This window comes from Zonotrichia leucophrys, chromosome 4 (genome assembly GCF_028769735.1).
Source record: "Zonotrichia leucophrys gambelii isolate GWCS_2022_RI chromosome 4, RI_Zleu_2.0, whole genome shotgun sequence".
Classification (NCBI taxonomy): domain Eukaryota; kingdom Metazoa; phylum Chordata; class Aves; order Passeriformes; family Passerellidae; genus Zonotrichia; species Zonotrichia leucophrys.
The window spans coordinates 21,288,883-21,315,181 of NC_088173.1; the positions used below are offsets into that span (position 1 = coordinate 21,288,883).

Here is a 26,299-nt window from a genome sequence, read left to right on the forward strand (position 1 = left end):
CTCCTAAGAGAGATACTTCTACTATGTATATTAGAAAAGCTGGAGTGACAAAGAAAGGCAATTGAAGTGGAAACTGTTGGAAAAAGTAATGATAAATGAGATGAAACGTTAAGTTTGATTAATAAGGAGAGCCAGAATAAGATTGGGTTGGTGGAACAAAAGGTAAGTGATGTCAAAGTAATGTGGTGTATTAATGCCGAGCTTTTGTTTGAATTACAAGTGTGAAGGCAAGGCAGGCTGGTGAAAATCAGCTGCAATGAGGATGAAACAGACGTGTAGTGGTTTCACCAAGTTTGGTAGAGTAGTCCCCAGGGAAGGGTAGCAGACTTAAGTAGGATCTGTTACTGAGACTCTGAATAGAGGTAAGAGTGGAGTCCATTTACTACATGTAATATCTCCACAGGAATTAATTCTATTCAGTCCCTCTGCCTTGAGGTGACTGTGAAGACTACTGCTATGTGAGGAATGATAGGAATCAAAACCACAGTTTGTGTAACAGTATTGCCAGGAGCATGACTGTAAATGATACAGGATAATAAGTGATCCCCAATTTGTTCACATTTTATGCTCAGATGATTTCCCATAGAAAAGAAAATGTCAGGCAAGACTTGAAAATGCAGTGCACAGTCTGGGCTGCTAGGGCACTCTTGTGATGTTTTGTGCTTATTCCTGTATATCTTGATTCTTATCAGAGGTTTCTGCACTGGCAGGCTAAGTGAACTAAAAGCAAAGTAGAAAGGGGAAAAAAACCTCCACTCATGCATGAAAGTGGCTCATCTCTGCCCCATAATGGAGGATTAAATAATATAGACTAGCAGACTGACTTGGGAGTATCTTGAGGTAATGGAGATCAGTTTGCTGTGTTGTCTGTTTAACATGATGGTTTCAACACAAATGCTGAATATCCATAATAAATATTGTATATCTCTAAAATGTTCTGAAACCACTTATGTAATGTATATGTGTACATCCATTAGGAACCATACAAGGTACCTCTCATGCCATAGGTATCTATAAATCTGTGAGTATGATTATTATAAACTTTTAGGTTGTGAATAGTGCATCACAAGAGGCAACATTTAAAATAAAAAGTTGATGAACATGTGATTGATTATAAGTTTGTATTTTTTCATCTGAGAAAACTTATTGCATTTTTCACCACTGCTTTTCTTTTATGTTCTGTCTTTTCTTTGACTTTTCCTGGTTGTTTCCTCAGTGACTCCCTCATATGAGATGGGAAAATTCTCAGTTCAGCACAATGGAATTGATACTGCTGTCCCAAATACTACCAACATTTTTTCTCTTTGCTGTTGTGCCAGATGGATTGTCCTATATCTACTATAGTCATTCAAGTCCACAATTGAATTGTCAGTATTGTAAACTTTTATTATACAGTTTATGCTAAAGTAATATTGCATCTCTGAACTTGTTCATTTTATTTTCACAGACCTGTAAAGATGTTTATGTGGTGGTCCACTGTTTTACTTGGATGCATTTTGCTGGGAGCAGAGGGGTGGCCAGTCAAGGAAGGATACAGCTTTAGGCCATATCAGCCCCTAGTAAGATTACGACACAAGGTATGGATTATTCTCTAATATTCTTCCTTTTCTTCCAGTCAAGGGATAAACTACATTCTAGCCTTGTCTTTTTTGTGTGTATTGGAGTAATGTTCAGAAATTAACTTTTTCAAAGGGAATGAGATAAGATCTGTTTTAGCTTCAAATAGTAGAGATTAGTTATATGAACAGAAACTCAGAGGGGGAGCCAGGAGAGTCTCTCTCTTAAAGCAGCTGTCAGCATCTGCTTAAGGCAATGACTTGTCACAGTCCTCAGTGAATTCCAGTCCAAGCAGCATACAGGGAAACTGCCCACCAAAGAAGAGTGGTGTTGAAGTTAACTGATGAATAGAAGTTTGTTTGCAAGAGGTAGATGTTCCCAGGGCTTGCTGAATTTAGCAGTTTTGGACCATGGCAAAGTGCAGATGCTTTTTCAGTTACACGGTTCCCATATTCAACTACTAAGTGCCATTCTAATTTTGCCCACCTGATGCTCCTTTGTCATGAATCCAGGACTCCCGAAACAGTTGCCTTTTTACTGGTAGCTAAAAGGGAAACTTCTGTGGTTGTTCTTTAAAACAAGGGAAAACGCTGTAATATTTCCATGGGCTGTCTGAAGTTAGCCTAGTTCTGATAAACTTAATTCTTTCTTGGCATGGTAGTCATGGGAACAACATCTGAGGTGCCTTAAGACCTACAGTCAGGCCAACAGAGATGATAAAAAAATTTCACCCTTCTGAATTTTTGTGCTACAAGTAAAAGGTCTGAATTATAGCCAGAAATTCTGAATGTTAGTTTCTAATAATGTTCCAAGATTCTGCTAGTTTTATTTCTCAGTACTTTTTTGTAAAGTATGAAAAATATTTCTTTTTGGTTCTCAGTTTGATAAAAAGACCCAATATTATGTGATTCTATCTCAGCATACAAAGAGGAACTGGCGGCATGAGTTCTCAAACAAGTAAAATACTTGCCTATTAGCTAATTAATGTATGCTATGTGGATTAAATACAAAAAGTTTCTTAACAGATAGAAAGTAAAATCTTAAAAGCATACAATTATGCACCCTCTAGGTAATGTTCTCAGTCAGAATAAAACTGAAACAGGCCACAGTTAAGGAAATAAATAACTGTATCAGCACAGAGATTTTTATGCTAAGTATTATTTAAAACTTTGTCTCATCACTTTATTTCCATTTGACAGCTGTAAGAAAACTAAAATAAAATAGCATAAGAAAAGTACTTTGAAATCTGGAAGGAAAAGAGAGACTAGTAATGAAACCACGGAATAAATCATGTGATAGAGAAATCAGATGTGCAAAAAGCCCCAATAGAAAACCATGAAGACTGTGAAAGCAATGAAGGACAAAATATGGGTTATAATTAGCATTATATGTTAGGTTAGATGATCTCTGGTCTTAATGAATGTGGAACTATTCATGTGTTGCTATTTCTTAATTATGCTTTTAATATACTGATAACTCTCATATAATTCTTGGAATAGGCTGTCATAAACTTTTAAAGTTTAATATTGGGGGAATCACACTTAGACATATGCAGATAACATACAAATAATTAAAACTTGATATAAAACTTTGTATTGAAAAATATGGTGGGTTTTTCCTTAGGCAATATGTCTAGATAAAAATTGGTTTAGTATAGTTCAGCTTTTGGTATTAGGGACATATGTTTCTATTAAAAAACCCTAGGAATGTAAAACTTTTCTAAAGTCCATTTTTAAAACCAACTTTGGCACATATAGGCATACTCAAAATGTAAATAATATGGTAAAAAACTTTCCACTTCAATCAAACACTTAATAAATCAAGGGCTTAGATTAAGTTATGCCGATAGAATTCTTACTGCAAACAGATGATAATGAATATATGCAGTTATATTTTCTTTGATCAGGCAATATGTATGCAAGTTTATGTGTGCAAAGATTAAAAAAAGAAAAAAGAAGATTAATCTCTCTTGCTCTAATAAAGGGGAATTTATCTGTCTTGAACAATAGTCCAACCAGAGCAACTTTAAATGTCAACCTGCAGGGAAAAGCAATCCTATTGGTACTTAGGTATTATCTTGAAATAATGATTGTGTTTGTGGTGGAAACAGGCATTCATATCATAAAGGTTGTAAAGGTTGTATTGTTTTAAAAGGGATTATGAATGATTTCAGCTTCTCATGCATAGAAATTACAAGTAGGAATTTAGTCTGTATATATGATAATCTGAAAGCATAAGAACAGCATTTCTATGGGAAAAACTTTATAAATAGAAAAAAAAATCCATAAGAAAACATTATTTTACTTTTAGCACTGGAACAGATTGCCTAGAGAGCTTGTTGAGTCTTTATCTTTGCAGATATTGAAAAACTGTCCAGACATGGTCTGGGACAGCCTGTTGTGGGTGACCATGCTTGTGCAGGGAGATGTGACAGGGTGACCTCCAAAGGTCCTAATGTTCTTTGATTATGTGTTTCATTATAATTCACCATTAATTATACTAATGTTCATTATCATGGCTGTTACAATGGTAATGAAGATGAAACGTTTGACTGCATTGTGCACGTATGAAATATTCAAACCCATGAAGAGATGAGTTCTCTTGTACCAGAACTTGTTGTGGTGTGTTGCAATATCCTGTTTTACCTTCTCCCTTCCCCCTCGCCCCTCGCTGAGTGTGCCCTGTCAATCAGGCTAACATACCAGCAAGGCGTCGTGTGATAGGTGTCCCTAGTCCCTTGAGACCCTGCCCCTTCACCTGGTTGGTGGCCCACCTGTCCCCTCCCCTTCCCCTGCCCTGAGTTTAAAATGTTAATGAGACCATGCGGCCTCTATTCTGTTAGCAGCAGTGGCCCAGTGCAGACACCTCTGTACCAATGGAATAAACATCTGGCAACCTTCTAGCAGAATCCACTCCTTTTATCTCCACTATCGCCAGAAGCTCTCTCTCCTGAGGAGAACGGAGTCCTGTCTTGTGCCCCGCTGCACTCTGCCGCCAGCCAAGGTATCTCTGGGGTAAAACACCACAGTGCTGCCTTCGGCCCAGCAGCGAGGGTCAGAACTGGCCTAGGCACCATCTAACTGGTTATATTGGGATACATATTCCAATAAGAACTGAGAATGATTATTACAAAGCACTCCTCCAAACTCCTCCAAGTTGTTTTCAGTCCCCTTCCCTTGTTTATCTGCCGCGGCTTACATTTACGTAGTTATGCTGAAAAGTCCTAGGCTGTGTCTGAACAGCATGTGAATTTCTTGTTGAGCTGGGTAATCCTTGGTTCTTCATTTGTCAAAACACTGGAAAAGTTTGTCAGGTACTTTCCATTTGGGAGTCTTCTTGCATTGCTGCTGAAGGAATGAGAGCAATTTGTTAATACCTAGGTTCCCACCTGATATTGTTAGGAAGTATTTCTAGCATCCTAATGAATTTTCTTCTTGTAATTTGCATGCCTCTGACAGAGACCAATGTTTATGCAATGTCTTCAGTGAAAGAGTGTATGCTCTGAGATTTCCAGGTATAAACAGGCAGGTGGCAGCCAACAGAATGGCAACAGTTGGCTGCAGATTCTCTGTCAGACGCTAAGAAATATGGAATATAGCCTGTACATCCATATGTATACTCCAGAGCATGCCAGCTCTGCATATCTAACTAACACATGCATGCACACCCCTCCTTGGCAAGCCAGGTGTTTCACATGGCTTAGGAGGGAATAGTACTGGTGACAGTGCCTCCTTGTTAATGATGTCCTCATGGGTGGGGAGCAGCACAGTTTTGTTCTCAGGGGACAGTTACTGACTGTAACTCAGTCCTTGTCCCCTGGGCTCCTTTTACTTAGGCCCAGTGCTGAACCTTGAGGTCAGGACAATCAGGTTTCCCATAGTCAGAGCTAAGCCCTCACTGAGAGCAAGCACTGCCCTGACAGCATGGGTGGGAGCAGAGATGGGAGAATCCAGGGAAGCCAGAGCTCAGCCTCAGCCTTGGGCTGCAGAATGCTGCATCAGAAAAGAGCTTCTGTTGTCCAGCTGAGCAGGAGTGTATGGAGGATACAGCAAAGGGGCTGTGCCAAGTTTCACTGGTTTCTGGTGACCTGTTGATTCAGGCTTCTTTCCAGCCGTGTTTGTTTTCATCTTGTTTTTACCAAAGGGCAAGTAGAAAGTGACTCAGCTGTGCAATCCTCACTCTTGTCTGTGATATTTCTCTAGACTAAAATATTTCTTTTAACCTCCTATAAAAGACCTGCCTCTCTTTCTTTGCCGTCTCTCCTTCCCTACTTACTGTTGCTATTTGCTGCTCTTTGTTTCATTTGTTCAACCCCAATTCATGGTAAATTAGGGCTCAGGGCTAGGTTGGGTTAGAGGGGTTTAGGTTACATTAGAATTAGATTCAGTTTAGAAGTATTTAAGCAATAAGGACTTTGAACTAAAAAAAGCAAGAGAAGAACATAAGCTTCTGTCCCATGTTATTAAAAGCAAATTTGAATGCATAGGCACAGAAAAAACCCATGTATGACTTTTAGGTTTTTGCCCAAAGCCTATAAAATGTTCTCCTGCTACTAGGAGCACTGAAATGCCTGTAAAATATAGACAGCCTGAGTGTTCAATGATTTTATTGTCATTTAGGGTGTCATGGCCAAGAAAGAAATGTGCAGAAAGTAGTATTCCGGGATTCAAAAATAGCCTGTGCTTTCCCTGTGTTGTCTGGTCTCCAAATAACCTGAGATTTATGGCTCACAGTGTCTATCTGGAAAATCTGTTTGCTTGCAGGATCTCAGAAGTCATAAAATTTGATCCTGTAAAATCCCCTGTCCTAGAGAGAGAAGGGAAAAAAATCTATTGAAGATGAGCAGTGAATCCTGAGGACTAAGAACAGAGCTTTTCCTGTCATGTCACTGCTGTTCTCAGCTCTAAAGTAACAAGAGAATTTTCTTCCTTCTGAGGTTCCATGAGCCCAGTATCTATGTCCTATGCAAATTCCAGGATTAGAAGTAGCAAGACTCAGTTTTACTTTTTTTCCTCTTAATCACTTGTAAGTGTAGTCCAGAAGTCTTTTTTTGTTGTTGTTGTTTCAGTTTGATTTAATTTTTATTTGATTTTCTTTTTTTGGGGGAAGGGAGGAAATTCTGCAATCTAATCTGATTTTTCCTGTGGGCAATAGCATTAAAAAGGCGTGGGTAATTTTTTTTTTTAAACCCATTGCAGTCACTGTTCCTTAATAAGCTAATATCAATGAAACATTTTATTTCTGCTGTCTCTCACTACCTGCTCAAAGCATTTCTTAAGTCTTAGAAAAGTTGCTTCTATAATCCTTCTTCCAACTATTCAGTCACTGGGGAGTGCTGAGTGTCAAAATCTGGAATTAAGGCAAGGCTGATTCCTCCTTTCAAGATGCCTGCTGATACTTATTAGCAATGACTAACTATCTATAAACTTGTAGTGAAACCAAGGGGCCCAGTCAGGCAGCAAAGGTGCATCTTGACTACTGGGCTGAACCTTTTGCTGTGTCTATCTTTTTTGTTCTTTTTACTGAACATCATCACTGTGGAAAAGATTATTCCCAACCAAATATTTTCAGGAGTGAGGAGATTCACATGTATTATCTACCTTTTGATTAGCATTGCTTTTTTTTTTTTTAATTTCACATGCCAGCTTAGCAACAAAGAATGAAACATAACATGCTGGTATATGGAGGCAATGTAATTATCTTCTCCAGTCAGCTTGGTCTTCTCACATTGAATCCTAGGAGGAGGATTTCCAGTTACCCTCTGTATAGATAAGAAATGGTTTTTTACCTTTCTGATATTTGGAAGTCAATGCAAACACAATCTGTATCAGCTATCATTTCAGATTCTTGATTAGCATGCTTTTTCATATTCTATCATAATGGCAAATTGTAATCACAAACTGCAATTGCAGTAATAGCAAAACAGAGTCAGGAGAGATTTTTTTTTTAATATATGCTGCTTGAGGTGATTTGTTCCTGTTTAAATTTGTGCAGTTTGGATTTCTGAGATCATGAAACACACCAGATACTTGAAGTGTGTGTTTATGAAATCGAGCTCTTTTTCATAACTTCCTTGTTGCCTCTTTTTTTTCAGGTCTTCAAGACTACTTTGTAATCTTCAAGACTACTTTGTAATTTAATTCCATCTCTTTATTTTTTTTCTATTGGACAAATAGAATGCTTTTGTTTTATTCTTTTATAAATAGAATGCTTTGTTTTATTCTCTTCCATTGCTTGTTTTTCTCAATCATTTCCCCCATGGATTTAATACCTCTATTTATTGCCTAGAAGATGTAGACTTTTATTGTTTATATCAACCTTTATTATCTTGGTTTCTTAAAATGAAAGTGATATCCTGTAGCATAGACAATTCTTATAATATGACAAATAATATTCAAAGGTCAATATAAAATTATATTAAGTAATAAATATGGTGTGTAACAGTTTCATTGGTATGTAGACAAACTGATTATTTTTTTAAAACGAAATAATAGTCAACTTAGTTTGTGTTTATTTTTCACCTCTTATTCTAGAGGTGAAAATTTTATTTTTCTTTATCTATTTAAATTCTGGTTTTAAATTAAAATAATTTTGTACTTTAAGCATTGGCTTTTGTGTTGGATTAGCATGACCTGATTTTTGTAGTGGGGGGCTGCAGGAGTGGCTTCTGTGAGAAGCTGCCAGAGGCTTCCTGCATGTCTGACAGAGCCAGTGTCAGCTGGTTCCAGGATGGACTCACTGCTGACCAAGACTGAGACAACCAGAAATGGTGCTAACCCCTGTGATAAGGTATTTAAGAGGGAAGGAAAGTTATTGTGCAGATATAACTGCACTAAGCCAAGAGCAGAATGAAAGTGAGAGGGGCAGGTCTGCAGACACCAATGTCTGTGCAGAAGGAGAGGGAGGAGGTGCCCCAGCAGAGATTTTCCTGCAGCCCCTGCAGCAGCTGTGCCCCCAAGGAGGAGCACGGGATGCAGAGATGCACCTGCAGCCCATGAAGGAGACCCACACCACAGCTGGTGATGCCTGAAAGAAGGATGGCAGGGACCTGCAGACCCATGGAGAGAGGAGAGCCCGTGCTGGAGCAGGTTCCCTGGTGGGACTTGTGACCCCATGGGGAACCCGTGTTGGAGCAGACTGTGCCTGAAGGAGTGCACCCTGTGGAAGAGTGACCCATGTTAAAACTGCAGCATTATGTGGGGAACTGTTGCAGAAGGGATGGATTCAGGGTGGAGAACTTCATGAAGGACTGTCTCCCAGGGGAGGAACCCCGTGCTGGAGCAGGGGAAGGGGTTCTCTCCTTGAGCAATGGCAGGAGCAATGTGTGATGAGCTGACCAAACCCCTCAGTCCCCATCTCCCTGCACTGCTGGGGCAGAACAGGTAGAACTCGGGAAGGAGTGGGGGGAAGGTATTTTTAAGGTCTTATTTTGCTTCTCGTTATCCTGCTCTGATTTTGTTCGCAATAAATTCAGTTAACATCCCTAATTCTAGTCTATTCTGCCTGTGCCAGTATTTGGTGAGTGATCTCTCCCAGTCCTTAACTCATGAACCTTTCATTATATTTTCTCCCTGCTGTCCACTTGTGGAGGGGAGTGATAGAGCAGCTTTGATGGGTGCTGCCATCCAGCCAGGATCAAACCACTACCTTTTTAAATATTAGTATACAGTGAGGTATTCCCAACTGAGGAAGTGTAACAGTGGTATATAGCAATAAAAGAAAGAAAGCAAGCTCTTTCTTACATTGGGCTTTAGTATAAAATCAAATAACAATATTTGTACACTATTAGACTCCTCTTAGATTGGCTAAGTATTAAGTTTTGCATCCATATTTCTTTTCAATATCCATATTTTAAAACATCCTTAATACTTTTATTCCTGTACATGTGGTAGAAAAACAAGGTCAGAATAAATTACCTCCTTTTAGGAGTGGGAAAATATATCACTATTTTTAACTATTTCTTCTACATTGCTTACTTTTTTCTAAGTAGGTTTTCAGTTGTCATTTTGAACGGTGATAGTTTTACTAAGTGTGTGATATGCACTGGGAGCAAAAATTGGTATTTTTTAGATAAAACCATACTTAATTAAGTAGTACTATATATTTTTCTTTTTTTTTTTCTTTTACATTAGCCACTGTTCTGATTTTATGTTACCAAGATGTCAGGGTAAACAACCCATCTGTACTTCGTGTGAACCATGGCTTTTGTAATCTTGGCAGTACAAATATTTGCCATCACAATGGCTAAGCAATTTCTTAGCATTTATTATCCTGATTGGTTTAAACTTTTTCATTTGAAATCATTTCAAGGAGGCATAATAAGAAGCATTGATCTGTGTTTATGTGTATTGGGTTTAGGTATATTTGATTTGGCTCTCTTCAGCAGCCTTTTCTTTTGAGAATTTTGTAACCAGAAAAGTCAGTGTCTTCATTGTTTATAAAGCAAAATAGCAGTGAGAAAGTCTCTTAGCTCGTGAACTTACTGAAATAGGCTATTTACCTTAAAATGCCTTCAGCTCTGGGTAAGGTGACTGCTAGATCACAGTAGTTGTTATGACATGGTACTTTTTCTCTTTTATAATTGCTGATGGGATCATATAAGTAGTCCAGCTCAGGGCATTTTATTTGTTCTTGATAACTGATTCCATGGTAAATCATACCAGACAAGGCACTACATCCATCAGAATATTCAAATCCCTTCAACCATGAGCTAAAGCAATGTGATGTCTTTCAGTTTCAGATTTTTTTTCCATTATTATGAAAACCCAAACAGCAGCATTAGTAACAACATCAAAAAGCCCCAGTCTCCTTTCAAAAAATGAGGCTAAAGGATAGGATACCAGTGGAAAACCTTTAAGGTTTTGGTATCTGTGCTTAGCCTGACACAAAGAAAATGGAGAGCTTAATGACAGCCTAGTGAAAAGATGTCCAATTACATATTTTTTTCTTAAAGTTATGCCTTGATACAACTACAGTTAAAGAACTATACTATTAAGAACATGGAAGTTCAATGTCTACAACATAATATTCAAAACAAAGCTCTCCCAAACTTTAGTAATACAAAAATGCTGCTATTTGACTTCATTAAAACTACTCACAGAATCATGGAATGGTTTGGCCTTGAACATATCTTAAAGATCAGATAGTTGCAACCCCACTGCCTTCTCTGTGGGCTGAAAAACTCCAGGTCTCTCAGCCTGTCTCCATTGGGGAGGTGCTTCAGTCCTCCGAGCATCCTGCTTAATGTTCATTGTCAGTTCTATCAAACGACTTTGTGGAATTGAATTCCCCTGCCCAATGCATTCTAACAAAATAGTATTTGAAGTAATAAAACTCTAACAAGCTTATTCTGTGCCCCTTCTTCCAACAAAAACAAACCAAACAAAGATTATTTGTAATTTGTTTTATGTATTGATTATAACTCTGCTTATGTAACCTGGAATAAGCAGCCTATAATTCAAGTCTATTTTCTAGGGATAAGTAATGCTTATCACTCTCTTGAGGCATCAGTGGAATTTCTATTTCACTAATGTTTCATGAAAATTCCATTACTTTCTATTACTATTACCTGAGGATTATTGTCATACATCAATGCAAGTAAAAATCACTAATATTACATAGTCTTAATAGAATGTATTCAACTTGTTGGTATATGTGTTATTATTTGGTGTTACATAACTTGATGCTACAATTCTGAAATTAATAATAACTACTGTATTCCTGATAATAACCTAATAAGCTGATCCCCAAAACAGTAAAGGACTAATCCCACCTGCAACAGATAGTAGTATTTTTAGAAAAGTCTGAGACACCATTGCCTTGGTCAATCTGACTTTCCATATAAAGCTCACCTATTTATTTCATTGTTTCTTCATTCCTACTCTAAGTGAGGCATGAGTAAAGCATGCCTTTCAAAGAACTCACTGAATCTTCAAATATTTTCTATACCTTCATATTTTCAAAAATTTCTTTTGGTGATTTATAATTAGCAGTTAGTAAAGAACAGAGATTACGATTTGGATATATCTGTCTTGTTTTGCCAGTGGCTGCTTCTTGGGACCTACTCCATCATTAGATGGAATAAATTCAAACTCGTTGGTTTGGTATGAGGAAATATTTTCAGGACATTATTCAAAGTTTATTATTCATAACAAAGTCTACTTTATTTTTGTTTATATGTATCAGTTAAAGACAGGGAAGAAAAATAAATGTCATATATATATCTATATATATATATATAAAGGAACTGTAATTAAAAATAAAATATCAATTAGATTAGAACTGCAGCTATTTATTAGATGGTTATTTCAGCTCTCTGCAACCTGTTTTTTTTAGCTAATTGTTCTCAACATGAATGCCAAGAGAAAATAGCTAAAAGCTTTACAGTACATTGCCTACTGCACAGGAGAAAAGCTGTAATCAATTGTTAGTATATCTGCAGAGTATATAGCTGCACTTCATAATTAATTTTGAAAAATAAGTTGAAATTCACCAATCAAATACTGAGTTAATCCTGAGTTTTCTAAGATTCAGTAGAAGAAAATACGATCCTAATTTTACTTTCTAGTTTCCTAAATGTCACACGGTAGGTAATATGATATAACCTTTCATCAAAACTCTGGTTTAAATGAATGTATTCCTCTAACATAGAATTGAACACTTTACAAAAGGGCAGTTGCAATTGATTAATATTCATATCATGGACTTCTCTTTTGCTTTGCTACACTACCTTATTTTCTCTTTTAAGATGAATGGTAGAAACAATCTCTTTGTAACCTAACAATGTCTCAGCATACTGGTTTTAATCAATACTGGCAGATAGACTACAATTTTACCCATAATTATGTCTTAATGCATACTAAATATTACTTGAATTCCTGTTTTGTAAGAAGGTAATTGATGTTTATGCTCTCATGTCTATAATCCCTAATTGTCATTCTTCCTGTAGATTTTCTTCTATCTGTACAAAAATTTGCCAAGAGGAAAAATAAGATCTGAATGAGCCTCAGACAGACTGAATAATAAAAATCAAAATACATTATGTGGTTTTAGAAAATTACACTTAAAACCACCTCTGAAATTTAGAAAGAAAAATGAATTGAGATTTTAGGCAAATTGCTTCCATTAATGTCATTGGGAAGTGGCTAGGATCCGTCTGTAGTAGTTTGCTTTTTTTTTCTTTCTTTCTTTCTTTTTTTTTTTTAAAGTAGCATTATATTGTCAGGAAATATACTACTTTTCAGTAATTGTGAGTGTACCTGGAGCTTTAGGAACTCATGCAAAGGGGAAGGTAATAGAATACCCATTAAATACTGTATCCTAGAATTTCCAGGGATAATTCACTATGCTAAAGTGTTGCTTCTTGGAGATCTCTTTCCTCCTTCTTTGCCTATTCAAATCTAGAGTGCTCTCAGACAATTGAAAAAAAATATGTATATCCACTGAATATGATTCTGAGCTCTATGATACAAGTATATCCATTTGCAGCACCTCACTGACTGTCTTGGTAGGCTTGAAGAAAGTACATCTTATGCTGTCTATGGATGGGGAAGCAATACCACACTGAGTGTCTGAGCATATAAAGCTTAATGCAAAATATGCACAAATAGCAGTAATTACTTCTGTAAAGTCTTTATTCACTCAGCTCCTTCAACTTAGCTGAGGAGAGCTGTAGCCTGGATTTAGCTACATAAATTGGCTTGAAAAATCTTCGGTATAAAAGTGGTTTTGTTCATAGTAGTACATGTTTTAATGCAAAAGTATACACACCACTTCTGCTGCTTAAACCATGCATTAAGCATCTTAATGCTTAAAGAATTATAAAAACAGCAATGCTGCACAGCAGTATAAAATTGGTAGAATGTTTTCCTATCATGTGCTGTGAAACTGCTTATAAATTTTGAATGTATTTGGTCTATCATCAAAGAACAAAGTATGAAGACATCATATTAAAGAAGCTATAGTTCCACCATATTTCTGTAAGAGTGAGCTGCCTAAAAGATCTGTGCAGAGTAACCTTATGTGCATGTTCTGTTGGGATTTTTTTCCAGAGTTCAGCTCAGAACTGTGACCAGTTCTAGGCCAATTGATGATAATGAGGTATATGGATAGAAGGGTAACAGCAAATGGAAGAATTAATCCTTGAAGTCAGCATGTAGATTTTTTGTTTTATTAGATTTTTTTAATATTGTGGAAAAATTATATGATTTGGAAAACAGGACTTTCTCTGCTTCAGTAAAATGAAGGAATATATATTTGGCCTTTTACTACAGTTTCATTGGGCCTGTGGGATCATTAGGATTCCTCATGGACAAACTATTACATTGGAATCAAAAAACCCAAAAAAACCCAATACAAAACAAAAAAAACCCCAACAACAACAAAAAAGATAATTTTGCAGTGCTACTAAACCCCAACGATTTATTGAAATAGGAATCCTTGAAATTAAAACCCTAAACTACTACTCAGCTGCCTTTCAAGACAAGAGTACTTAGGGCTTATAGGTCCTATAGGGGGTTTATTTGTCTTGGGAGCTACCTGCAGCCTGCTACAGGCAAGTCTTTTTACACTAGCATTGTTTTGGAAATATGTCTGTATGGATTGGGAGCAATCCTACCAGAAGGAATTGTTTCTTTGAAAATGTACTAATTTGACTGACTCTGCCTATTTTAAACAAGAAATGTTATTTTGTAAAGTGCAATACACGGTGTATACATTTGGTATAAACAGTGTTACTGTGTCATTAGCAGGAAGCTGCTTCAATTCTATTGGTACTGAAGACACATTGGGATTTAGACAGTAACTTTAGTCCAGAGCTGTTTCACCTTGAGGGCAAAGTTTTGTCTGCTGTGCTTTATGTGATCCGAGGCTGCCTTTGAGAATAATATATGCCCTTGCCACCATCTAGGTTATTTGCTTTTATGTCACACAGGCCTGAACAGAAAAACCTGTGGATCTTTGTGTAGAACTTCTGTCCACTTTTCATCCACAGAAACCACACACTTTGTTGAAGCCCAGTCTAGAGGTAGTTTTCCTTCAGAGTATGTAGACATAGACAAGATGATATTGAACTTTTTCATACCTTTATTTCTTCTCTGCTCCTCTCTGCTTTTAAGTGATTGCAATCTGCATGGAGAGAGGAGCACCTACTTCAAACTCACCTTCCTGGGTCTGCCATGATTGTTCTTCATGTTCCTCAGGGCCTTAAACCAGCAAACCAAGAACCGAATCTGTGGCTGGGCTTTTCTTGGTCTGGTTTTGGTTTTAATGACAATCATTTCACTCTTGTATTGAGGCTCCCCAGATACTGTTGGGTTACTTTCATATAGATTCATGAATTCAAGACTTCATCAGGGTTTCTCCACAGGCCTTTAAGGCTTATTCTTCCACTTTAGTAATATTTCTGGGAACACCATTAATTCTGAGCACTTCAGCAGCTTTATATATTACATATTTTTGCCTAGCAACTTTGCTTCACATCTTGTTTCCTTCACACAATCTTATATTCATGTGATGCCTTAATCAATACAAGAACAACCTGTGGCATATTATTTTCTCAGAATTTGCTGCTGTAAATGGTGGCAATCTCTAAGAAGACTGGGCTGTGTATGCAGAATACCAGTTCAAGAATCCTGCTGCAAACATTAAACTAAAAAGCTTTCTGCAGTAAATAGCATTCTGACAAGAGCAAGAGGAAAATGGTTCACTTTTTGCACATTCTTTCTTCCCTACCATAGTAAGCAAGGCCTTGCTTACTGCTGCTTAACAGAACAGCTTTACAAATGTAAATGTCATTGCTTCTGCTTTGCATGCATTTCTAGTTTAAATTGCAATTGTACTGCTGTTGCTAAGAGTCTGCTGAAGTCTGATTCTATAAAACTTCTTTGAAACACAAATGTTCAGCCTAATGTCATTGATCAAATTGGGTCTGAGAATAGTTTACCAGACTGCTTTGTGCAGTATGTATGCTTGTACTCCCTGACTGTGACCATGCTGCTATTTCACCCATGAACAAAAGGTTTCTGTACATTTGTAACTCAGAATACTTGTAATTAAAGTTGTTGTATTAATTTAAGTGAATATTAGTTAATTCAGCTACTATAGCTTGTACATGTTTTAACAATAATAACTATTCTGGTACCTCTCTTAATGAAATATTTTCTTTAATAAAAATTATTCCATTATTACTATTGTTATCATTATCTGTATAGTACCCCTACTGCAGAATTAGCCATAAAGATAATGAACACAAAACTTATTTTCTGCATTTCAACTATATTTTATTATATGTCTAATGGTAACTTTTCATTATTAAATGTTAGAAGAGCAAGTAACTTACACTCTTTTTCATCACTTCTGTAATTAATGGTGTATGCTTATTAAATTTTTTAAATGTTTGTCACATGTCAAGGACAATCTACCATATGCTTTATACTAATTAGTACTTTGTTTATTTTAGGAATTTGATTAATTCAGCAGCCACTTTTTAAATAGAGCCAGCATAGAAAAGGAGGCTTTGTCTGAGTTTTCCAAAGACAAAATAAGGCTCCAGTAGCCAGATCCTCAGCAGATGCTTCAGGCAGAGCCATAAGTGAGGTTCTGTATGAAATACAGTTATGAAGTTTGCCTTTTAAAAAACATAGAATTAAGTGGCATTCAGAATGCCTCTATGTGCAACATCCAAGGTTTATAAACAGTAATTTTCTTTCAAAAAGGGAAAAAACCAGGCAAAATTTGCATGATGTATATTTCAATGAGACTAAGAAATGAGCTTTACTTTTTCTTCAGTGGATGGTGTATTTTCTTAGTCCTAGAATATCATCTACCTTTACATATCAGCTCTGGTCTCTCTTATAAATAGCTTTGTACCTTCTTGGTAGATTAAGAGTCCCTTTGATCATCCTCCTCTACACCCCTTATTGCTAATGTGAAGCCCTTCTAAATAAGACTTGGTACTATGCCCAACTTATTTAGCAAACATGATATTTCTGAATAATGATGTCAAAACATTTTAAGAGATGTTGATAGTGTTTGTGTATTAAGACAAAAAAGAAAAATAGCACTAGAAAAGGAGCTTTTATACCTTGGAAAAATATTTGTGTATATTTAAATAAGTTTCTTTGCAGAACCTCATTTGATTTATATTGGAAATAGTTTCTAACTTAGGATTTGTAGCAATGGTAATTTTTATTGTCAACCATCTGTGATAGTTTTCAGTTCACAAACATAACAAAAAATCTGACATTGTCTCCATGAAAAGTTTACTTTAAATTCAGCCTTTTGGGCACAGGAAGCGTTCCTTTACAGTTCTATGTTCTGCATTGATACATTTCATCAGACTGATACACTGTAATGCAGCACAGAACCATAAAATGCCATTCAACCTATCTGAATAATTTGTTTGGAGAATGTTAAACTCAAAAGTATTTTGCTATATTGAAGCAGATAAAAATATCCTAGAATGCAAAATGGTTGGTTCTGTTACAGATGGCTCACATCAATAGGTACCAATATGGCATTGTAGTTCATATAATCCTTCTAGACACATAGATCCAGAATGATTAAATGAATGATGATATATATATATGTGTGTGTTTGTGTGAGTATTTATACAAAATTTATTTATATATCATTTTTGATTGTTAACACGTTGGGTAGAAATGTTTATATATCATAATGCAGTACAGGAGAAAAATAAGAGAAATGTGTGTAATAGTAGTTTTATAAAGTCCTCCACACATGTGTTTATACAGAAATATGTTTTACTTAATACTGTGATGCTTGCACATTTATATATTAGACACGTATATTGTCTAATATACGTGGGTAAAATTTTGTTATTTTCAGGCCAACAGGCATTAAAATCCTGCACAAATGCAGGTGGAAATAAATGTCATTATGAACAATTTATTCATTATGAACTATACTGCAAGTTTCAATAGTTCTTTCACCTCTCTCACAATCCAGGACCCTGAAAACTTTATTTGTTTGCATGTTTCCTGTGAGGATGAGCAGTTCCTACTTCTCTGAGCATCCAAAATGAAGTTTTCTAAGTTACAGGTGCTTTTAACGTTGGGTGCCTGGCACAATTCATTGCTTCTCACTGATTTTCTACAGAAAATATTTCACATAATTTATCTCTCAATATTAAGGAGGAATCTGGATTTAATTCACTCTCAGTATGAACTTGTCTGCGTTTTTTAACTCTGTGTTTTCTGTTGAAAAGTCTTATCTAGCAAGATTTCTCTTGGCAGAAAACTATTTTCTGAGTTCAGAGATGTTGCACCTAGTCTAATCAGTGGTTAATTTCAAAATTACTTGAGGCATGGAGACTTTTCTTTCTGTGTGGGTGCTCTTTGCTGCTACCAAGCATCTTGGCCCAAGGAATATCACACTGAGTCTGGTCTTAGATCTGTTAGGAAAGTCTTTTCTTTCTAGTTTGAATGGCAGCTCAGAACTAAAATTTGAGAGTTTTGAGAAAGCTAAGCCATGAAAATTTGCTCCAAAATCTTGAACTGAAATTAAAGAAATAAAGATATTAGAACAAAAGGTCTGAAAAGATATTTTCAGTTAACGCCTCTTTTCCTTGAAATCTTAACACAGTTCAATAATAAAAACCCCTGCAATCTGTTTTTTTTTTTAATGTTCAGATTTCATCTAAATCCTTTTGTTTCTACTCTCAACTTTGCCAAGTTTGTTGCATTCTCTTCTTCCTAAAAAGTAATTCTCATCCTAATTAGTGTTTCTCTTCTCCTTTGATATCAATATTTGACTTTTAATGTTGCTTTCCTGCAAGGCTACTCTGATCTAATAATCAGTTATTGGATTAAGTATTTAGAATCTATTGCAGCTTTGTTGGCAAAAAATTCCATTCTTCTGATTTCAAACTAAAGAAGGGAGAAAAGACTAGTGAGTTTTGGGGAACTGAACAGTATCTGTGGAGCTCATAAAATTGCACCATCTGAAATGCTAACACAACTTGGCTGCATCTTGACTCTAAATCTTGTTGGTGGGTTGATATTTTAATAAGCACAGATTTCTTATCATTAACAAGATTCTCTGAGTTTACACTGGCCTATGGAAGGCTAAGTTTCACTGCATGACTTCTAAGGATATATCAAATAAAAATTGCAAGCAAGTTTTCCTTTGGAATACTTGAAGAAAGTACTACAGAGTTCCTCTAAACCAAATGGTGACTGTCGTGTAAAATGAAATGCAAAAGAAATTCAGTAATACTGAAACTATTGCTTTAAATTTAGTATAGCATGAAAATCAGATTGGCATAAAAATTGGTTCTGCTAAATACAGCACATCATATCCAGTATTTCAGGAAATACCATTCATTTGGTTTAGGATACATACTAAAAATGTATCTAGTACGTCACATTTTACTGATAATGATTTTTTTCCTTTTTTTTTTTTAAACCTCTTATTAGTGTTTCTAATGTAGTCATGGAGAAATTTGAAGATATATTTTGCAAATACATACAAGTTTTCACATACTTATTTGTTTGAAAAGAAACAAGAAAATAATCATTGACTTAGATTTGTACGATTAGGTTGCAGGGAACAACAAAAATACTGCATCACTAGCCATATTATTTATTATTTCACAAAATTAAAAATGTTGGAACAATATGTTTTACTTGTTTGAGGATAAGATGGCCTTATGCTTAACATTAACTAAACGTTTCCATTTCCCTGTGAATTAGAAAATATTAACAGATATGCTGTTAAAGGACATATGTATTGGTGTAGGAGTATTAACTTCTTTCTATAGATTTCTAAATACAGTCTGGATGCTAAATGAACCTGTTATGAGCACAGTAAGAACAATCCTTGGTGATTATAGGTAAAATAAAACAGTGCAATTAGTACTGAAGGGTAATCAGCAGACTCTCTTTGTTATCAAAAGCTAAAATGCTTAAAAATTTAGAAGTGTTTTTCATTTAGCCTATTCCTAATGCTGTTTTTACTGGAATAAATTTGTATAGCAGGAAATATTTGAAGAATTGCAGTACCCAAACATGGGACAAATCCCAGTTTTTATGGGACTTGTGCAGTTGAATTATGAGCATCTCCCAAGACAGAGATCAAGTGACAGAGACTGCAAGGCCCTGTTAGGTTATGTGTTCCAGCATATCCAGCCATTTTGGGAGGGGAAAAAAAAGAAGTGAAAAACACTACTTTGAAAATGGGTTATATAGGACTCTTTAGGCATCAGGTAAAATGTAATTGATTTTACTTTGGAGCAGGATGGAGGAGGAACTACACTGTCTCATTTGGGTCATGTATGTCTATGATTTTATGATTTTGTGATAAATAATTCTGAAATTAATACATTTTTCTGCTCTTAATTGCAGCAGGAAAAGAATCATGAAAGCTCAAGAAATAAAGGTAAGTGCCAATTGTTTTCAAAATCTGGACATTCTTATAATTATCACAAATGTAGCATTCATTTTTGGTAAAAAACATCCAGATGGATTGTTTGCTAAGTATTTTAGTATTTGAAATGACAAATATATTTTTAGGAAAGGGATTGAAATATAGAAAGTAAATGTATTAGCTACTGTTTTTGTAACCCTGAGATGAACAACACTGGTTGCTGCACTGGATGGGATGGGCTGCACAGTTTCTCACCAAGTTCATGTCCTTGACTATGGCTGGTTATTATCCTTCCATAAAACATCAGTACCATCAATTTAGCTTCTCCCTTTCCATTCAGTAAATCTGAAACTGGGTGTGATTCCAATTTTTGCACAAATTAGTCGTGTCCTTAATAGGTTGCCTTGCGAAACAACTGTTATGGGTGGTCTTTGTGTACAATTTATATTTTCACTGCAATTTACTCTGTGCCAGCAGCTAAGCACTGTCTGAAATAGAATATCCAGGTTAAAGAAACAACATTTTATCAAGAATATTAAGACTTCCAAAACTCAAATTAGACTTCGCATCTTTTTTTTTTCCTAAAAGAAAGTATTTCAAGAGGGAGAACATCCAAACCTCTCCATTAAAAATTACTAAGCAAGAAATGAAGATCAAAATTGCCAGTGGTGGCAAAGATTGTTCCTTGATACTTTAGTTTTTTATAGAGATAGGATATGAGATACTTTAAAATGGAAACAAGGGGAGGATAGGAGAAAGAGCACCAGTTAAATGTTGCAAAGAGAGGAGGGAATTAGGTGACAAACCAACCCATATCTTCTTTATTATCTTAGGAAGAAATGTGTAATCATATCACCCGAGTTAGCAGTTCTTAATTCAGTTATTTATGTATCACAGTACTCATTCTTCTCATTTTTCTTCCTTTCTCTCACATGGAAGATAAACACAAACATCTAAAGCCAAGCTAAAGCTGATGGTTGATTGGAGCTGTGTCAGGACAATTAGATTGTTTATGATGATATCATAATTTACATCACCTGAATGACCTATGGTCCTTCATTTGAAGAGTATGCATGGGAAAAGTAACTGAACCAAAAAATTCCCTTTATTTTCAACCCATTTGTGATTTATAATTTTCTTTTCAGAGGTAATACAATAATATAAAGGTAAATCTTCTCTATATGTAGTGAGTGTATCTATAATATATTGTTCAAAATGCTTTCTTGTCTGATGACTTAATACAAATTATAAAAAAGACTATGACAACTCAGATCAGATTAGAGGAATAAATGATTTGTGAATACGGAAGGATTCTGAAATGGGCCATTGTTTGTGGATTTTTATGATTTATGTCAGATGTATATGATGTTTGACAGTTTTTCTCACACACCCCACCCCATGCTGTTGCCAGGTGGTCATCATGGTGTGTATGATAGCAACAAGTAAAAGTAGGAACAAAGTAATGAGCTGGATGGGAGTGCCCATCTTATTCATTAGCAGTTATTTTAGTGAACTAACCAGGGAAACAATTTTCAAAAGATTGCCAAGTGTTGTCCACACCTTCCACCAAAGGAACCCATTAAACTCTACTTGAAGGGAGATATCCATTTTGTCCAACTAGGCAGTGATATTGGTTCTGAGCTGCACAAAATTTGATGTGATTTTATCTGTAACATCACTTAAGGAAATATTTAACCTACAAAACTTCCTGCAAGATGTGTTTGTCTCTGCCTAAACTGACAGTTCCACTTGGAAGATTTCAGTGGTCTGGAAGACTAATTATGGACAGAGTAGTCTTTGAAACATACATGTATCTACAGATATACTTTATTGCATAATGCTATTTTGAGGTGAGTTTATTATTGAGGGTTTTTTGTGGTGTTCTATTTTCATATTCTTTGAATTTGTTTGTTTTCATGTGTTCTTCATCCATGTAATTGCAAAGTTTCAGGAAGGTATTTTTATTTCAGTTACAGCATATAAAATCTTAAAATTCTTTCTACTTAAAATACTGGTTGGTTCAGATGAAACAGGACTGAACCTGAGCATGAGCATTTTTGTCTTGTCAACAAGTAACTGCGGTTTGTATGCAGTATCTAAATGTTTTGTGCTCTGCATATGTTCTTCTGAGATAGGTAAATTTTCCTCAACTTCTTGGGATGGGTTTCTAACAATATTCCTTACACTCTACATATTTCAGCCACTTCATATGGCAGAAGGACAAAAAGTTTTCTGTGGTTTCTTAACAGTTCTGATGCTTTCATAACATTTTCAAAGTGTGCATGCAAATAATTTTAATGATATTAATTTGAAGAATTTTTTGCTTTAGTTAAGAGCACCTGTCGTGTAGCATACCAGCTGTATAGGATGTTTTAAAATGTTTGCTAGCTACTATTGATATGAGATTTGAACATCACTAAGATTCAAAATTCAACCATTTAGAGAATTTTGACAGACATAATTTTAATTACTACTTGAGTTTCTAAATGTACTCAACACTTCTCACTTTGTGCTTACCTTAATAATCTGAATGTAAAACCATTATTGACTCACAGATTAGTTTCAAAAACATAATTATCTATGATTATGAACATATTGCCTGACTCCTCTGATATCATTAACAAACATCTGTTCCTTTTTTAATCTTTAGCTACCAAAATTAGAGAGAAAATCATATAGGCATCACCTGCATATCTTACTTGCTTTTTCCTCTTTAAATTGTTTATCATACCTTCACAACATTCTTGGTCTTTTCTGAAATCCCAGATTGGTGTAATCTTTTCGTATGCACTCATGAATGTAAGATATGAAGAAATGGAAAAAAACTTAAGAAATTTTAAATTTTAGGGTATTTGAGGGACAAAATCTGTAAGCCTTATTTGAATAATAACTTGTAAAAGTGAAATTGTGTCTGGAGATACTCTCATGTTGGGATGGGCGGGAGAAATGTGGCACGTGACCTTTTTCTCAACTAACCAACTGTCCACAAAGCTCTCCACACTCTCAAATGCCAGTGGGTGAACAAACTGTTAGATCTATTCTGCAATATGTCTGTATGTTATTACTTTAGGTAATGGACAAAGCTATGCATGTTCTGATGCAGAAGACATTATACCAACATCTTTTGTCATGTTAAAACCATTATCTGTGGCAAAAAATACATTTCATTACATTCTGTAATATATCCAGTGGTTCAGTTTTCTACTCAAGCATTATTAAAATATTATAATAATTAGAATAATATTATATTAATAGTATAATAAGTATAAATGTTATACTATAATATTGTATGCAATAATGTATGATATAATGATAATATAATTATTATATTAAAATAATTAAACAAATTATTCTTAATTTGTTTTTCAACAGACCTCTATTAATTCTGTGTGGTTAGAATCTGAAGTGCAATCCTCCTGGACTGAACTGACTAATGTTTTAGTTTGTTATGCTCTGGTAGCTTCTATACTAGATCAGTACATTTCAGAAAAAAATGTAGTATTTTAGAGAATATGTGTAGCACCAAAAAGTTGGTAAATGTTTGTCCAATCTGACCTACAGTTTTTGTTCTGAAGTTCTTTTCTTTGTCATTATGTTCTAATTTACCTGAGTGAATAAACTTTGAAGAGTTGTATGGGATTTTTGAATTAAGTGTGCCAAATCCCACCCCCTTTATCCTGTTTGTTCTCCTCCAAGGCCTGGTCAAATGAAACTCAAATCTCTTTCTTACTTAAGAATTGTCATAAGAAATGGAGTTCTGTTTTGCACCTGAATGATTCTCTTTTCCCTTTCTTACAAAACATCTACAGACATAGTGTTATAAACTGAATGCTTTGGAGTGTTCTTTCTTTATTATTGTATTGGAATGGCTTTTCCATGATTAACAGTTATAGAAATTACAATGGTAAGGTCTAAAACAATTCAGATTATGAAATGCATTTAAAATAAACAAATTTATGCATATGTGAAAATAATTTTAGTGTAACAGTTAATCTTAGAGTTTATTTCTCAGCATACTTGAAGCTCGTTTTTAGAAAGTGTGTGACTCAGTGTCAGATATCAGTTCTAGGTGGTATCTTTGGTAACAGTGTGATTACCTGACACAGAAAGTACACACCCAGAGCAAGGTCTCTACTGTATATACAGATTTATGAAAATGTTTTCTTATTTCTTATAAGCAAAGCATTATTTGACAATGCTGCAATCCAATTTTGATATCTATCTGTCAATACAGCACAGTATTTGTATATTAACCTAGTCAGACTTGCTACCAGTGTAATGCCATGGACATAAACAGTGTAAACTGCACAAATATGGCCTCACCAGTTTTTATCTTGAGGTAAACACACTTTATCTTTGTCAAGAAATTAATTAAAAAGGCCAAAGTAATAACAAGTGAATACAACATGGTGCATATATTTTACAAAATTGCAGCATTTACTTAAGATAAATTCTAGACCTACATTCCATACTAGTGAAAAATTGCCTGCAGTTTTATTGTGTTAGTATCAGGGGAGGAACAGTATCACATGGAGTTTCTTGAGTGTTTTGTTACAAATTATGTCTGCATTTTCACAGAGGAGTTATTTCCAACTTTATACTGCTTGACTGCAACGTTTCCAAGTCCATTTTTGCTATGAGACTAAAAAAAAAAATTTTAATTATGCAAAAATTCACAGCTGTCAGTGCATATTCAAAAAATCAATTGGAATAATCAGATGCATCTTTAATTTTTCTTAAATGCATATCCATTATTTCCACTTTCCATTGCCACTTTTTAAAAGTATGTGGGGGAATGCACATATATTCTGATAATGATTACAGAGATAACTACTGATACTTATTATGTATAATTTATATAAAAAAGATCTTATATATGTTATGTAATAGTGTATATATAATGATAGTGGAGAAAATGTGAAAGCAAAAATATTCTACAACTGTGTCTGTTGCATTCATAAAAGGATGAAATTTTTCGTGCCTGACTTGTTAGCAGCTTTAAGAATTATACAAACAAATAATTTCTTTCTTCTCTGGATTTTCTTTACAGCAGGAAAATGTACATCTGAGTTTGATTTTCTTATCATATGTATTATTCATAACATTCAGAAATTTGGAAGGGAAAAATATGGTCTGTGTCAAAATTCCAGGCAAGAACTCTTCTCCAATATCATATATCTATTCCAACAAGAGATACAATGGTTATTTCTGCATGTAGTAGCACAGTAGAGCTAACATAAGAGATTGGTATTCCTGTTTTGTTTTTTGTAAAACATTCATCTGTGTCCTCCTAAAATTTAAGGTGCATTCTGTTAAATTATTAAATCTACTTCAAAGCGGACATTGTGAACTTGACAGGAGAGAATAAGTTCAGTGGTATTCATGAAGTTTCTCTCTGTAGTGCACAAACACTTAACTTGAACAGATAGAGTGGAGAGGAGATTCGGCCCTGGCAGGGGAGGGGAGTGCTGAATACTGACTGGAATACATATTCATTCCTATTAAGACTTTACTATCTTTAAAGAAGTCACTCCGAGGATGAATGTAGCAATTTTGGTTATTTAAATTTAAATGTATTGGTAGTCTGAATTTTAATGTTGTGTGACCCACAAAAGACTTTGAATAGCAATAGAGTTTCTTTTTTTTTTTTTTATTAATCTTCCATGTAAGAGTAGCTACTGTTTCACTTGAATGTTATAGTGAAAATGTTTTGGGTAATTTCTTGTGTTGTTTCAGGAACAGGCTGAGAAGAGCTAATTAATGTGACTTGACTTTAAGTTAGTCTATTCTTTTATTATTAATAATGTTGAGGTTTTAAAGTTAAAAATTAATGCTAAAAGCTTTGTAGTTTTATATATTTAGATTCTTTTTTGTGCTTAAGACAATGTGTATTTTCAGGAATGGCTTTCATTTACCTCTTTCATCTTAAAAGAGGTACACAAACCACAGATGGCTATATGAGGTAATTTGAATTCGCTCTTGAGCGCTGAAGGTTTGCACTAAATTCACAGAAAAAGTATTATTGGATTCTTTAATAGAGATATATATACAGTAGTGCAGTGTCTGTAGGCTATGCATGCCATGTTTCTCACATGTAGTGAATATTCCTTTGATTATGCTAACAATGGAAATCTAAATGTAAAATGGGTCATTTCCTGTGAAGCTTAGCTGGTTTAAAGTATTATCTACCTTTTCTGTGTACCCTATGCCTTTGCAGAGCCTTCATTCTCAGAATGAAGAGCAAAATATGATTTGTATCAGCACCACAGATATCTTAGTTAAGTTTGGCATATAATAACCAGGTGGAGCAAGCTGTTTCACGCTATTTGTTATGTAGCAGGCAATTATTATGATGAAA

The 26,299-nt window shown here is 35.1% G+C and overlaps 1 protein-coding gene across 2 annotated transcripts in view; it reads left to right on the forward strand.

The window, feature by feature from the left end:
• Nucleotides 1–26,299, forward strand: part of FSTL5 (follistatin like 5) — a 272,462-nt gene that overhangs the window by 22,167 nt on the left and 223,996 nt on the right. For both annotated transcript variants that reach the window (XM_064710753.1, XM_064710754.1), the window contains exons 2-3: nt 1,448–1,577; nt 19,920–19,953. In XM_064710753.1, coding sequence (XP_064566823.1) covers nt 1,458–1,577; nt 19,920–19,953 — 154 coding nt within the window. In that variant the 5' untranslated portion in view covers nt 1,448–1,457. The remainder of the gene's footprint in view (nt 1–1,447; nt 1,578–19,919; nt 19,954–26,299) is intronic.